This window comes from Leopardus geoffroyi, chromosome C2 (genome assembly GCF_018350155.1).
Source record: "Leopardus geoffroyi isolate Oge1 chromosome C2, O.geoffroyi_Oge1_pat1.0, whole genome shotgun sequence".
NCBI lineage: Eukaryota > Metazoa > Chordata > Mammalia > Carnivora > Felidae > Leopardus > Leopardus geoffroyi.
The window spans coordinates 34,727,450-34,739,730 of record NC_059333.1 but is presented as its reverse complement, the minus strand read 5'-3'; the positions used below and the strand labels follow the sequence as shown (position 1 = coordinate 34,739,730).

The window sequence follows — 12,281 nt, the reverse complement described above, 5'->3', positions numbered from 1 at the left end:
AACATGTATGCAAATAGGTTTAAATTACAAAGTGTAACTTCAACTAATAAATGTTGTTATATCTGATTATACTTGCTCACCAAGAAAATTGGACTATGTTTTATTTCATCGTAAAGTTCATTGGCAGAATGTGAGACAATCAACAGTTTTTGATTTTAGAGATATTTTCTAAAAACCTTAATATTGGAATTATCTGTGGAACAAAATTTCCTTAATAAATTTTCATTACTTGATTACAGGTTGAATATTTCAGACATCTAAATCAATTAGAATCATGATTATTTTGATTGCCAGAAATTCTTAAATGTATATATTATACAGCCAATATTCATTTTTTACATCAGACACCTGCGATTTAAACATTTTTAGTGGTTTATGATTCACAAGAAAGCTGAAGTTTATTAGCTTTTTCTGGATTATAGCGATTTTGTTTTTGCTTAATAAAAAAATATGAGTAAACTAATCAATTAATTTGGCAGTGTAGATGACATAGTATTGGTTTCTAACTTACCTGTTAATTAGTTTAAGATATAAAGCTAATAACTAACATAGGTTACTTCTCATACACATTCTTCCTGGTACCCAAAGTATATATTATGGTGGTATCACCTTCTTAGATTTAGCATCTAACTCTTCTAATTATTTGGAAACTAGGCTTTGGTTTCCAAGAATAAGTTTGAAAGCCTTGTGTCAGTGAAGAAATCTTAAAAATCAAAATCCTACCTAGTCTGCTGGAACACACCAGAATAAAACTGTGCTCCTAAATTTTGCTTTATATTTTATGGGACTCTAATCAACTGGATATATCAACTGTGTTATGGGCTGTCTGATGACATTTTGAGGTAGAAAATGTGAATTGCATTTTTTATTGTACCCTTTGCCAGACATTTTCATACTTTGATCAAACCATACAGTTGAGATGATTCAGTTCATTTATTACTGCAGGGCATGTTGAGTAGTATTTCTAATTCAGTCATAATTTAGAATACATCATAACCCCTCTTCTCAGTCCCCTTGCCTCAAAAGAAGGAAAAATGGAATTTATGGGTGCAGAATTTGAAAATATGACGGTAGAAATAGAAATAGACATCTTTCAAAAATCTGTGTTTTCACTGGTACCTATTTTTTAAGCTTGTTCTGGTGTTCTAGGTAAAAGAAATCTTAGATTCAGTGAACTAATGCACTCATTTACATGCTGAATGAGTTCATTGTCCATGGGACTACTGGAAGGTAAGCTTGCAGGCAGAGCACCTCAACCTGGGCTCCTTACCTATTTAAATTTTTTTAATGTTTATTTTTGAGAAAGAGAGACACAGAGAGCAAATGGGGGAGGGGCAGAAAAAGAAGGAAACAGAATCAGAAGCAGGCCCCAGTCTCTGACCTGTCAGCACAGAGTCCAATCCGGGGCTCAAACCCACAAATGGTGAGATCATGACCTGAGCCAAAGTCCAGCGCTTAACTGACTGAGCCATCCAGGCGACCGACATATTTAGATTCTTAAAGTGTATTTAGATTGTTCCACTTGGTTTTGAAATCTGAGTACTTCTGAGATAAAATGACTTTAGAAGAAGTTTATCTCCAAAAACCTATGGTAAGTATTTTATAATTATGTAATAAATGTTAGGCTCTGCTTTGTGAAGAAAAGAGTTACTATAGCACAATTAAGACTGCTATTTTTAGGAGCACCTGGGTGGCTCAGTTGGTTAAGTGTCCAACTTCAGCTCAGGTCGTGATTTCACAGTTCATGAGTTTGAGCCCCACGTCGGGCTCTGTGCTGATGGCTCTCAGCCTGGAGCCTGCTTTGCATCTTGTGTCTCCCTCTCTCTCTGCCCCTCCCCCACCAGAATAAATAAATGTAAAAAAAAAAAAAAAAAAATGAAGGGGGAGGAGGAGGTGGAATGGAGGAGGAGGAGAAGACTGCTAATTTAGAAACACCTGCCTACGATATTGGCCGCGACTGCACCTATACTCTTCATATAAACAATATGTGTTATATTAAACGCTATTGCCTTCTGAAAATCTAGATTTTGATATGATATACCAGGTCACCAACCTCCAAAAAAATCACTGGGAACTGAGTTTCTAATGAGTCTCCCCAGTAGATATTTCACAAGTGTTGTGACTGTTGTTGGAAGAATTACGTGCGACCCCATCAGGAGAGGACTCTTGGAAGCTTGTGTCTAGACTCCTCTGAAGTTTGCCCATGCACCTTTTCCTTTGCTTATTTTACTTTTTATCCTTTTGCTATAATGAATCAGAGCTGTGAGCACAATTATATGCTGAGTCCTGTGTGTCCTCTTAGTGAATCACTGAACCTGGAGGTTCTGGAGAATTCCTCGCATAGCTTTCCTCTTATAATTTAAGTTCAGTGATCTGGGATAAATATATTTATGTAATAGCTAAATACAGTGTCTATATCAAGTTGGATGTTTGCGTAGTGGAAGAAAAAGGGGGGGAAGCTATATCTTCATTCCAATTACAATATAAACACTCTATCACCTACTATTTCTCCACTTTGAATTCAGATTTGTGTCTGTGAAAGTACTCATGTGTATGGTCTGGTTATTTTATAGACTCACATCTCAGTCTTCCTGGTTCTCTGTCTTGTTGATCTCTAAAGTTCTGATTCTGTACAAGCAGTCTGTGTTTTAAAGTTAGTTGCATCAGGATACTGAGTTTACAAAGAGTGAATTAGTCTGTCTAGATTTATCATGTAAGATGATAAGACACACCAAATTGGGACCACAGAACTATTAGGAATATATGTGAGTCCATCCTTCCACCCCTATTTCCTGAACTAATAGTTCATTTTTTTCTTAATCAACAAAATTTCATTATTTATAAAATAATTATAAGATTTACATGACTAGTTGTTGTTTTTACTGTTCTTAATATCCTAGTTTTAGAAAATGTATATAAACTTGCTTTCCATTTGCTGCCACCAACTTTATTTTTCTGAATATATTTCCTGAGATTGTGTTAACACAAAATAAAACTCTCTAGATTTTATTTCTTTACTGTTTTTGTTCTAGTTTGGTCTCCTATAAAATTTTGTATATCTCTTTTCTGTCTCTACAGATAACACATCTATTTTATGCTTCATCCATGATTTATAAAACATAACAAAATAAATTATTTTGAAAGCACTACAAATTTGATTTATTCCTGTCAGTTTACCTTTGCAGTGATTTTTTTTTCCCCTAGGATTGTTGATGTTGTTTAGACATTGTCTCAGGAGATTGAGAGAAGAGTTTGCACATGTGCAGAGGAGAGGCAGAGAGAAAGGAAGAGAGAGAGAATCCCAAGCAGGCGCCATACTGTAAGCATGGAACCAGATGTGGGGCTCGAACTCATGAACTGTGAGATCATGACCTGAACAGCAAACCAAGAGTCAGACGTTTAACCGACTAAGCCACCCAGGTGCCCCAGGTTAAGAGCATTTTAAACTCTAAAGTATAGAATTTAGGGCACCTGGGTGACTCAGTCAGTTGAGCATTGGATTTCAGCTCAGGTCATAATCTCACGGTCCATGAGTTTGAGCCCCGTGTGGGGCGCTGGGCTGTCAGTACAGAGCCTGGAGCCTGCTTCAGATTCTGTATCTCCTTCTCTCTCTGCCCCTCTTCCACTCACACTCTGTCTCTCTCTGTCTCTCAAAAAATGAATAAATGTTAAAGAAAAAATTAAAATAAAATATAGAATTTAGTTCTTTTTTTAACCCATTAGATTTTGTTAATTTAGATGCTCCATTGTCATTTCTTTTCAGATATCACAGGGAATTCTTTTCCTGTTCATCCATGCCAAGAATCTGTCTAATCATGTAGTAACAACTAAGTTTGTCTTTTTCTTTTAATACGTTATGTGAAGTTTTATTACTGTTTTCGGTCAAGAAGAGAATAAATAGTATAGTAACAGGAACCATTAGGCCATTTAATAATGCTGCCCTTTATCAACTTTGTGATATTGGGCAATGCTTTCTTTTCAGTTATGAAATTCACATCGCCTCCCTTTTTCATTTTTATTGGATTGCACTATTATTGTCTTTTTTCTTTTATCTTTGCAGATACTAGGACACAGATTTTACATTTGAACCTGTGTCTACCTAGAAAACACTCAGTTGGTAGTATTTATATTAGAAATTGACAGCAATGGTCTATAAACCCAAGCCAGTGATATAAATCAGTAAATAGGGCTGGTACTAGAAAATGCAGAGTAGTAAAGACTGGAAAGAGCTGGGAGTAACATGTTCCATCTCCAGGGATTCAAAGTAAGAACTTGAAGTACTCTGCAAGGCAACAGAATAGTAGTGCATGACAGACAAGGCCCAGGGACAGCTTGTGATCTTTGGCTTGCATATTCGTATCTTCATTAATCTACCCAAGGTGTATAGCATTTAAACAGGTTTTTGTTTCTACTCTGGGGTATTTTTGACTAAAAATATCTTTCAGTTTACCTTTATGACTAAAATATACATTACAAGTTGAACATCCAAATTAGAAAAGTATATCCTTTTCAAAATATTGTTTACAAAGTGTTAATGATTGCAAATTGCTTCACATCCTCTTTCTGAGGTATTCCTATAGCATATAGTATATACTTTTCAACTTGGTTGAAAAGTATAGACATGCTTCCTTTCCATTTTAATGTGAACCAAATGGCTCTAAAAATCAAGTTTGTTAATTTAAATAAAACTTCAAAAAGTGTATAGAAATTAGTCCTATGCAAAATAGAGTAATTTTGATCTCATTCAGGTGTAGAATACCTCTTTGTTTTTATTAATTTCTTTTTGTTGAACATGTTTTTTTTGTTTTTGTTTTTGTTTTTTACTTAACTCCGAAATGAATATGCATTTTTAGGAACATTAGCAAATTCTACCTTCATCATGGCTTGGACCTAGCAATCTAAAGCCTCCTGGCTATCTTTCATATCTACCGGATTACATGTATTTCTGTTTTTTTTTCATTTTTTTTAACTTTCAGTAAATTCTCAAAACTCAAAGTAGCTTATTTAAAGCACTTAATTACTACCAACACTCATCTTTCCCCAAAGTTTGGATTTACTGTTCCGAAGTTGATTGTGATGACTTAATCTCCACTTATGTCAGATTGCTCTTTAATATATGGACAGTTTAAAAAAAATACATAAATTTTAACTGGGTTAAAGATTTGTGTTCACTATAACTGCTTTGTCATTAAGCTAAATGAGGTATTAAAGTCTTAAAACCAGAGTTATAATAAGATAAAGAACTCAACCATAACTGTATGACTAAAGAAAGTACTAATTGATGATGCCTTGTTTTCAGTTGTCCGAAATAGGCTTGTTTCGTGTGGCGTTTTTAATTGAGTTGTAACAGTTCTTTGTTTTCCTTCTGTTTTTATGGTTGTAGGATTCCAACTAGTAAAACTTTTTACTTTATTATATATGTGTGTTTTAGTAATTAGATTTATTTTTCTTTACTCTCACAAAACAATACTCTAGTAAATGTAATATTGGTTATCATGTAGTTGACTTTAAGTCTTTTTTTTTTCTTAATGTATCTGTTTCAAATTGTAGAAGGAGGAAATATTTTAAGCAGACAACCATTGAAGGCAGTTTTTCTTTTTTTTTTCAATATTTTTAAATTTATTTTTATTTTTTTTCAATATATGAAGTTTATTGTCAAATTGGTTTCCATACAACACCCAGTGCTCATCCCAGAAGGTGCCCTCCTTAATACCCATCACCCACCCACCCCTCCCTCCCACCCCCCATCAACCCCAGTTTGTTCTCAGTTTTTAAGAGTCTCTTATTGAAGGCAGTTTTTTTAATGATAATTACATTATATTTTCTGAAAGGAAGAACTATGTACTGGATGTATTACATGAAAAATCTTGAAAATTTAGAGATGAGTAATAGATTTTTTTCACTGTTGTTGTTGTAAGCATTACTATGGAGTAATCACTATAGGGTTACTGAGGACATAGGTATGAACAAGAGAGTCCCTGTACTTTGGACCCAACTTAGACATTTCTTTCTCAATTTTTCTTAGGTATTAAGTGATTTTGCAACTATCAAAATTTAATAATCCTTAGAATGAATTTCATCAAACAAATGTGATAAATATTAGTGGTTTTCTGTTTTTTAAGTGATATATTTCTTTGAACATCATGATTCCTAAGATAGAAATTTATAATTAATACTTTTAGCAAACAATGTATAACAACTAAAGAAACCACAATATGCAATGCGTTTAAATATATTTTTTTCTAATACTATAGCTGGGAAGTTTTAAGATTCCTTCTGTCAAACATAAGATGGTGGTTAGAAGAATATGGCTTTGATGGATTTCGTTTTGATGGTGTTACATCCATGCTGTATCATCACCATGGAATGGGTAGGTAAACTGATATATTACAGATGCAAATAATGATTTTTTTTTTTACTGGTAGATTAAAACCAGGTTTGGGGTTCAGTTTCAGAGCTTGCAATGACCATTAGTGTTAGCTTGATTTTTATTAGTTCCAATGTGTATATCTTTTCTCTAGAGACTTCTGATTCCTTTTTGGCAAGAGTTCAGAAATAAATACATTTTATAAGTAAATAAGAGATAATGCTTTCTGTGAAATATATCTACTTAATATGCTATCCTTACTATATAGCTTTCTTTTAAATATGTTTCATTCATTTATTTTTTTTTTCTATTCATATGTAATTAACATACAGTGTTAGATTAGTTTCAGGTGTACAAAATAATGATTCAACAATTTTGTACATTACTCAGTGCTCATCACAGTATGTGTATGCTTAATCATCTTTACCTATTTCACCTGTTTCCCACACATACCTCCCCTCTGGCAATATCAGTTTATTCTATGTATTTAAGAGTCTGGTTTTTGGTTTATCTCTTTTTTCTTTGTTCATTTGATTTGTTTCTTAAATTCCACATAGGAATGAAATCATATGACAGTTGTCTTTCTCTGACTGAATTATTTCACATAGCATTATACCCTTTAGGCCCATCCATGTTGTTGCACATGGCAAGATTTCATTCTCTTTTATGGCTGAGTAATATTCCATTGTTTGTATGTGTATATGTATGTATATTCACAACTTATCCATTCTTCTCTGGGTAGACACTTGGGTTGTTTTTATATCGTGGCTATTGTAAATGATGCTGCAATAAACATTGGGGTGCATATATCTTTTTAATTAGTGTTTTTGTATTGTTTGAGTAAATACCCAGTAGTGGAATTACTGGATCATATGGTAGTTCTGTTTTTAATTTGGGGGGGGGCAATGTGGAATCCTCCATACTGTTTTCCACAGTGGCTGCACCAGTTTACATTCCCAACAACAGTGTACGAGGGTTCCTTTTTCTCCACATTCTCACTAATACTTGTTATTTCTTGCGTTTTTTATTTAGCCATTCTGACAGGTATGAGGTGATATCTCATTGTGATTTTGATTAACATTTTCTTGATGATTAGTGATGTTGAACATCTTGTCATGTGTCTGTTGGCCATCTGTATGTCTTCTTTGAAATAATGTTTATTCATGTCCTCTGCCTATTTTTAAACAGGATTATTTGTTTTTTTGAGGTTCAGTTGTATAAGTTTTTTTATATTTTTGGGATATTTAACTCTTTATCAGACACATCATTTGCGAATATCTTCTTCCATCCAGTAGGTTGTCTTTTTGTTTTGTTAATGGTTTCCTTCACCGTGAAAAGCCTTTTATTTTGTTGTAGTCCCAGTAGTATAATTTTGCTTTTGTTTCCCTTGCCGAAGAAGACCTATCTAGAAAAATGTTTCTATGTCTAATGTCAAAGAGATTACTGCCTATGTTTCCTTCTAGGAATTTTATGGTTTCAGATCTCACATTTTGGTCTTTAATCTATCTTGAGATTATTTTTACATATGATCTAAGAAAGGAGTCCAGTTTCATTTTTTTTTTGCATGTAGCTGTTGAGTTTTCCCAGCACTATTTATTGAACACACTGCCTTTTTCCCACTGAATATCCTTGCCTTCTTTGTCATAGACTAATTGACCATAAAAGTCTGGGTTTATTTCTGGACTCTCTATTTTTTGTTCCATTGATCTCTGTGTTCATTTTGGTGCCAGCACTGCTATGTTTTGATTACTACAACTTTGTGGTATACCTTGAAATGGGAGATTGTGATAGCTCCAGTTTTGTTTTCCTTTTTCAAGATTGCTTTGGCTATTTGGGGTAATTTGTGGTTTTATATAAACTTTAGGTTTTATTTGTTCTAGTTCTATGAAAAATGCTATTGATATTTCGATAGGAATTTCATTGAATTTGTAGATTGCTTTGGATAGTATGGGCACCTTAGCAATATCGTTTCTCCCAATCCATAAGCATGGAATAGCTTTCCATTAGTTTATGTCATCTCTAATTTCTTTCATCAGTGTTTTATAGTTTTCAGAATACAGGTCTTTCACCTCCTTGATTACGTTTATTCCTAGGTATTTTATTCTTTTTACTGCCACTCTAAATGGGATTGTTTTCTTAATTTCTCTTTCTATTCATTATTGGTATATGGAAATTTAACAAATTCCTGTATATTAATTTTGTATCCTGCGATTTTACTAAATCCATTTATCAGTTCTAATAGTTTTTTGTGTTTCTATATATAGCATCATGTCATCTGCAAATATTAAAAGTGGTGAAAAACTGAGAGCTTTTCCCCTAAGATCAGGAACAAGACAGGAGATTCACTCTCACTACTTTATTCAGCACAGCACTAGAAGTCCTAGTGAAAGAAATAAAATATTTTTAAGCAAACAGTTTATTGCAGCACCCATAGGATGTGAACATGACAGCAATTGTAATGAGAAAAAAATAACAACAACAAAAAATAAATGAGAACCTTTGTGAATGTGTGGATTCATTTGCATATTAAACACTGTAGGAAATATGTATATTTTAGAGGTGTTCACAGTTAAAATTTAATTATAAATGAATTTGTAATTAAAATCATTGATCACAGACCTTCAGTTTAAAAGTTGTGCAAAGAGGGGCACCTGGATGGCTCCTTCAGTTAAGTGTCCAACTTTGCCTCAGGTCATGATCTCATGGCTGGTGAGTTCGAGCCATGTGAGCCATGTGTCAGGCTCTGCTGATAGCTCAGAGCCTGGAGCCTGCTTTAGATTCTGTGTCTCCCTCTCTCTCTCTGTTCCTCCCCTGCTTGTAGTCTGTCTTTCTCTCTCTCTCAAAAATAAATAAAACATTAAAAAAAAATTTAAAGTTGCGCAAAGAAATGGTATCACGGAATCCTAATTGCTTAGTAGATAACATGGAGAATAATTATTATTTTTTAATGGCCAAATATTACCAAGCAACAACCAGTCTGAAACAAGGACTTTGTAAATTTTGAAAAGTGGCTGCCAAGAAATGAAGCTATATTCACAGTGTGTTGCTATCTGCTCTTAATCATGCATGGTGCTGCCCCCATGAAATGTTTCTAGGAAAGTAGTTGTATCTATTAAAACATGATAGATTTCACTGATATCTTCCAGTTTGGAGAGAAACTGACTTAAGGAATGAAAAAGGAAAACATGGCAAAATTTAAGAAGGAGCCTCTCCTAGATTACAACACCTTCTAGATTACATATGCAACTCCTATATTTCCCTGTAGAACCTCTCTCTTCTGAGGCCTTGGTATCTTCCAAGGAATTGTGGAGTTAGGGAAATGAATTGGGGGTTGGGGGGGAAATGAGGCAAAGCAATTAACATCAAGACAAAAAGTGTTTAATTTATAAAATTCAGTGATAAAAAGAAGTTCAGCATATGACATCTTAGGAAGAAAAAGCAATATACCTGTATAGATGAAAACAATGGCTGAACTCATACTATTCTATTGCTAACAGCAATGTCTACAAAATCCTTAGGGAAACAAAGTTTGACTCGAAAATTGATAATTGAATTGTCATTCAGGTATAAATTTGAAAGAGCTTGATGAATAAAACTTCCAGAAAATACCATATAGTGATGGAATCCAGCAAACTGAAAAAACAATGAGTCAAAATAAAAAATTTGATGTAGGGAAGCGGGGGGGGGGGGTTGGGGGAAAGGCAGGTGTTGAACACTAATTCGATTTAATGAAAAATGAGTAAGCAATTCAAAGAATAGAAAGCAAATAGTATAACCCCAATAAGTGATACATACTATAAGCAACCAAAATTAGGATGTGGGGGAAGAGAAGGTAAAAGGAAGTTGGAGGATGTTAAAATCTTTTTGTCATCATAGGAAATCTGTATGGCATAAATTGAAGCACATATTTAAAATAATATAAACATTTTGTCTCAATTTTATGATGGTTTTCATATTTGCTTTTCTTTATTTCACAGGGATCTCTTGACATGCAAAAAAATATATATCTAAAAGTTGAAATCTAGAATTCCCTTTGGTATCATTTCATGTTTTTCCTTCAAAATTATGTTAAAATTAAATTCAAACTTTCAATTAAAGTGCTTTGTTTGCTTTTGAAAAGCAAAAATTGATTTGCAGGATTGTCTGAATTCTGAATGTTTGATACGGAGTACTTTTCTAAGTTAGAACATATATTTGCTGATGATAATATTATGTGCTATTAAGGCTCATTACACTCTGCTATGATAACAAAACTGATCTCAATAGACTAATTGGTGGGGGCATTTGTGCTGAGTTGAAACTTGCATGTTAACGTAATGCATCTGTATCGATTTTCTGTTCTCTAGGTCAAGCTTTTTCAGGTGATTACCATGAATATTTTGGACTTCAAGTTGATGAAGATGCCTTGATTTATCTCATGTTGGCAAATCATTTGGTTCACACATTGTATCCCGATTCTATAACAGTAGCTGAGGTAAAGCCATAATGATCTCTACCCTCTGAACCCCTTTAATATAGAACATTTTGTTGGCATACAATATTTGAATGATTAATCTCATGTTGTCAATAATTGCATAACTGGAATTGGACCCTGACCGTAGTGCAGCTATCTTGTATGGGTGGCACATTATTTAGAATTCAGTGTTTTTCTATTAGGAGATAGTGTGCACTAATTACTGGTCATCATTCCATTGTTAAAAAAGAAAATGCCAATGGTTAGAAAGTAAAATATCCTAATCAGTGGACAGGTCCTTCCACCGTGAGACCTTCAGCAGAGAAAAGAATTGAATATTAACGTGTGTCTGCTTATTTATTTATTTTTTCTTTCCTGGTTTAATCATTAGAGATGGCATGGATCGCTGCCTGCAAGCTTCTCTGAAGTCTCTCTTGTTCTGATGCGATTACCTTTCTTGTTTACGTTATTGCTCTTGGATTGCCAAATGTTCACTAGTTATTCATGATTACTGAAGGTTCATGATTAACTGTCCCAAAGCTGCACTGTAATGATATAATTCGGTATATGCATAATTGACAATTCCCCTCTTGGTGATAAATGTGATAAATTAAGAAGTTTGTTAAATGCTTATGCTAATTTAGATTTAGTTCTAAAATCCCTCTGGTTTTCTGAGTCCTCTTACTAGAAATTATTATTAAAATTGAATTTAGTATGTTAAAACTGTTCTGTAAAAAGTGTGGCGGTTGGCATATAAAAATAGCAAGAATATCGTTAGAAGAGTCAGAGTTCAGTTGTATTTTCACATTGTTGGCATTTAGTTCATGGGCATGAAATGTGGTAATGACAGCCTTCTTCCTGTGGTATTTATTATTTGTATAGACTTATTTCTATCCATGTCTTCTCAAAACCCCGAATCTTCAACTAGGTGGAATGATTCCTTGTTTATCTCTGGATAGAGAACAGTTACCTCCTTCAGACATTTTGCCTTCTAAATATGTTCTAGGACCAGAGCAGTGGATCCTAAATTTCTGGAATAAATTTTTATATAGAATTTTAAAACACACAATTATAATACCATTTTGATTACCCTGTATTATTCCACACTCCCTACCTACTTAAATTCAGTCATATCTTACAAATCTTGCTAATACTTTATGCACTGAATATCTTTTAATGTCAGAGTGTATTTTAAACTTTTATTTTGTCTTTTATATAGTTTTATTTTATCTGTCAAACATCAAAAAAGTTTGTCGATTATGTTTATGGCAATTCAAAGCAGAGATAGTTTAAGTGAAAAATTACTATAAACAATTAATGACAGCACAAATCAAAATTGGGTACTGAAGAAAAAGAAGCAATTATTTAATACATGAAATGTAAAATTGTTACATTGATCTCTCCGTTCATTTCAAGTAAAATAGTCTCATCATCTAGGGAGCCCTTGTCTGATTATCCAGT

General features: G+C 33.5%; 1 protein-coding gene across 3 annotated transcripts in view; it reads left to right on the top strand.

The window, feature by feature from the left end:
- GBE1 (1,4-alpha-glucan branching enzyme 1) overlaps positions 1-12,281 on the top strand; it is a 289,236-nt gene that overhangs the window by 176,623 nt on the left and 100,332 nt on the right. For all 3 annotated transcript variants that reach the window (XR_006718266.1, XM_045501673.1, XM_045501672.1), the window contains exons 8-9: positions 6,255-6,370; positions 10,714-10,841. Coding sequence is in view for 2 of the 3 variants with exons in the window: in XM_045501673.1 (XP_045357629.1) it covers positions 6,255-6,370; positions 10,714-10,841 (244 nt within the window). In the remaining variant the exon portion in view is untranslated. The remainder of the gene's footprint in view (positions 1-6,254; positions 6,371-10,713; positions 10,842-12,281) is intronic.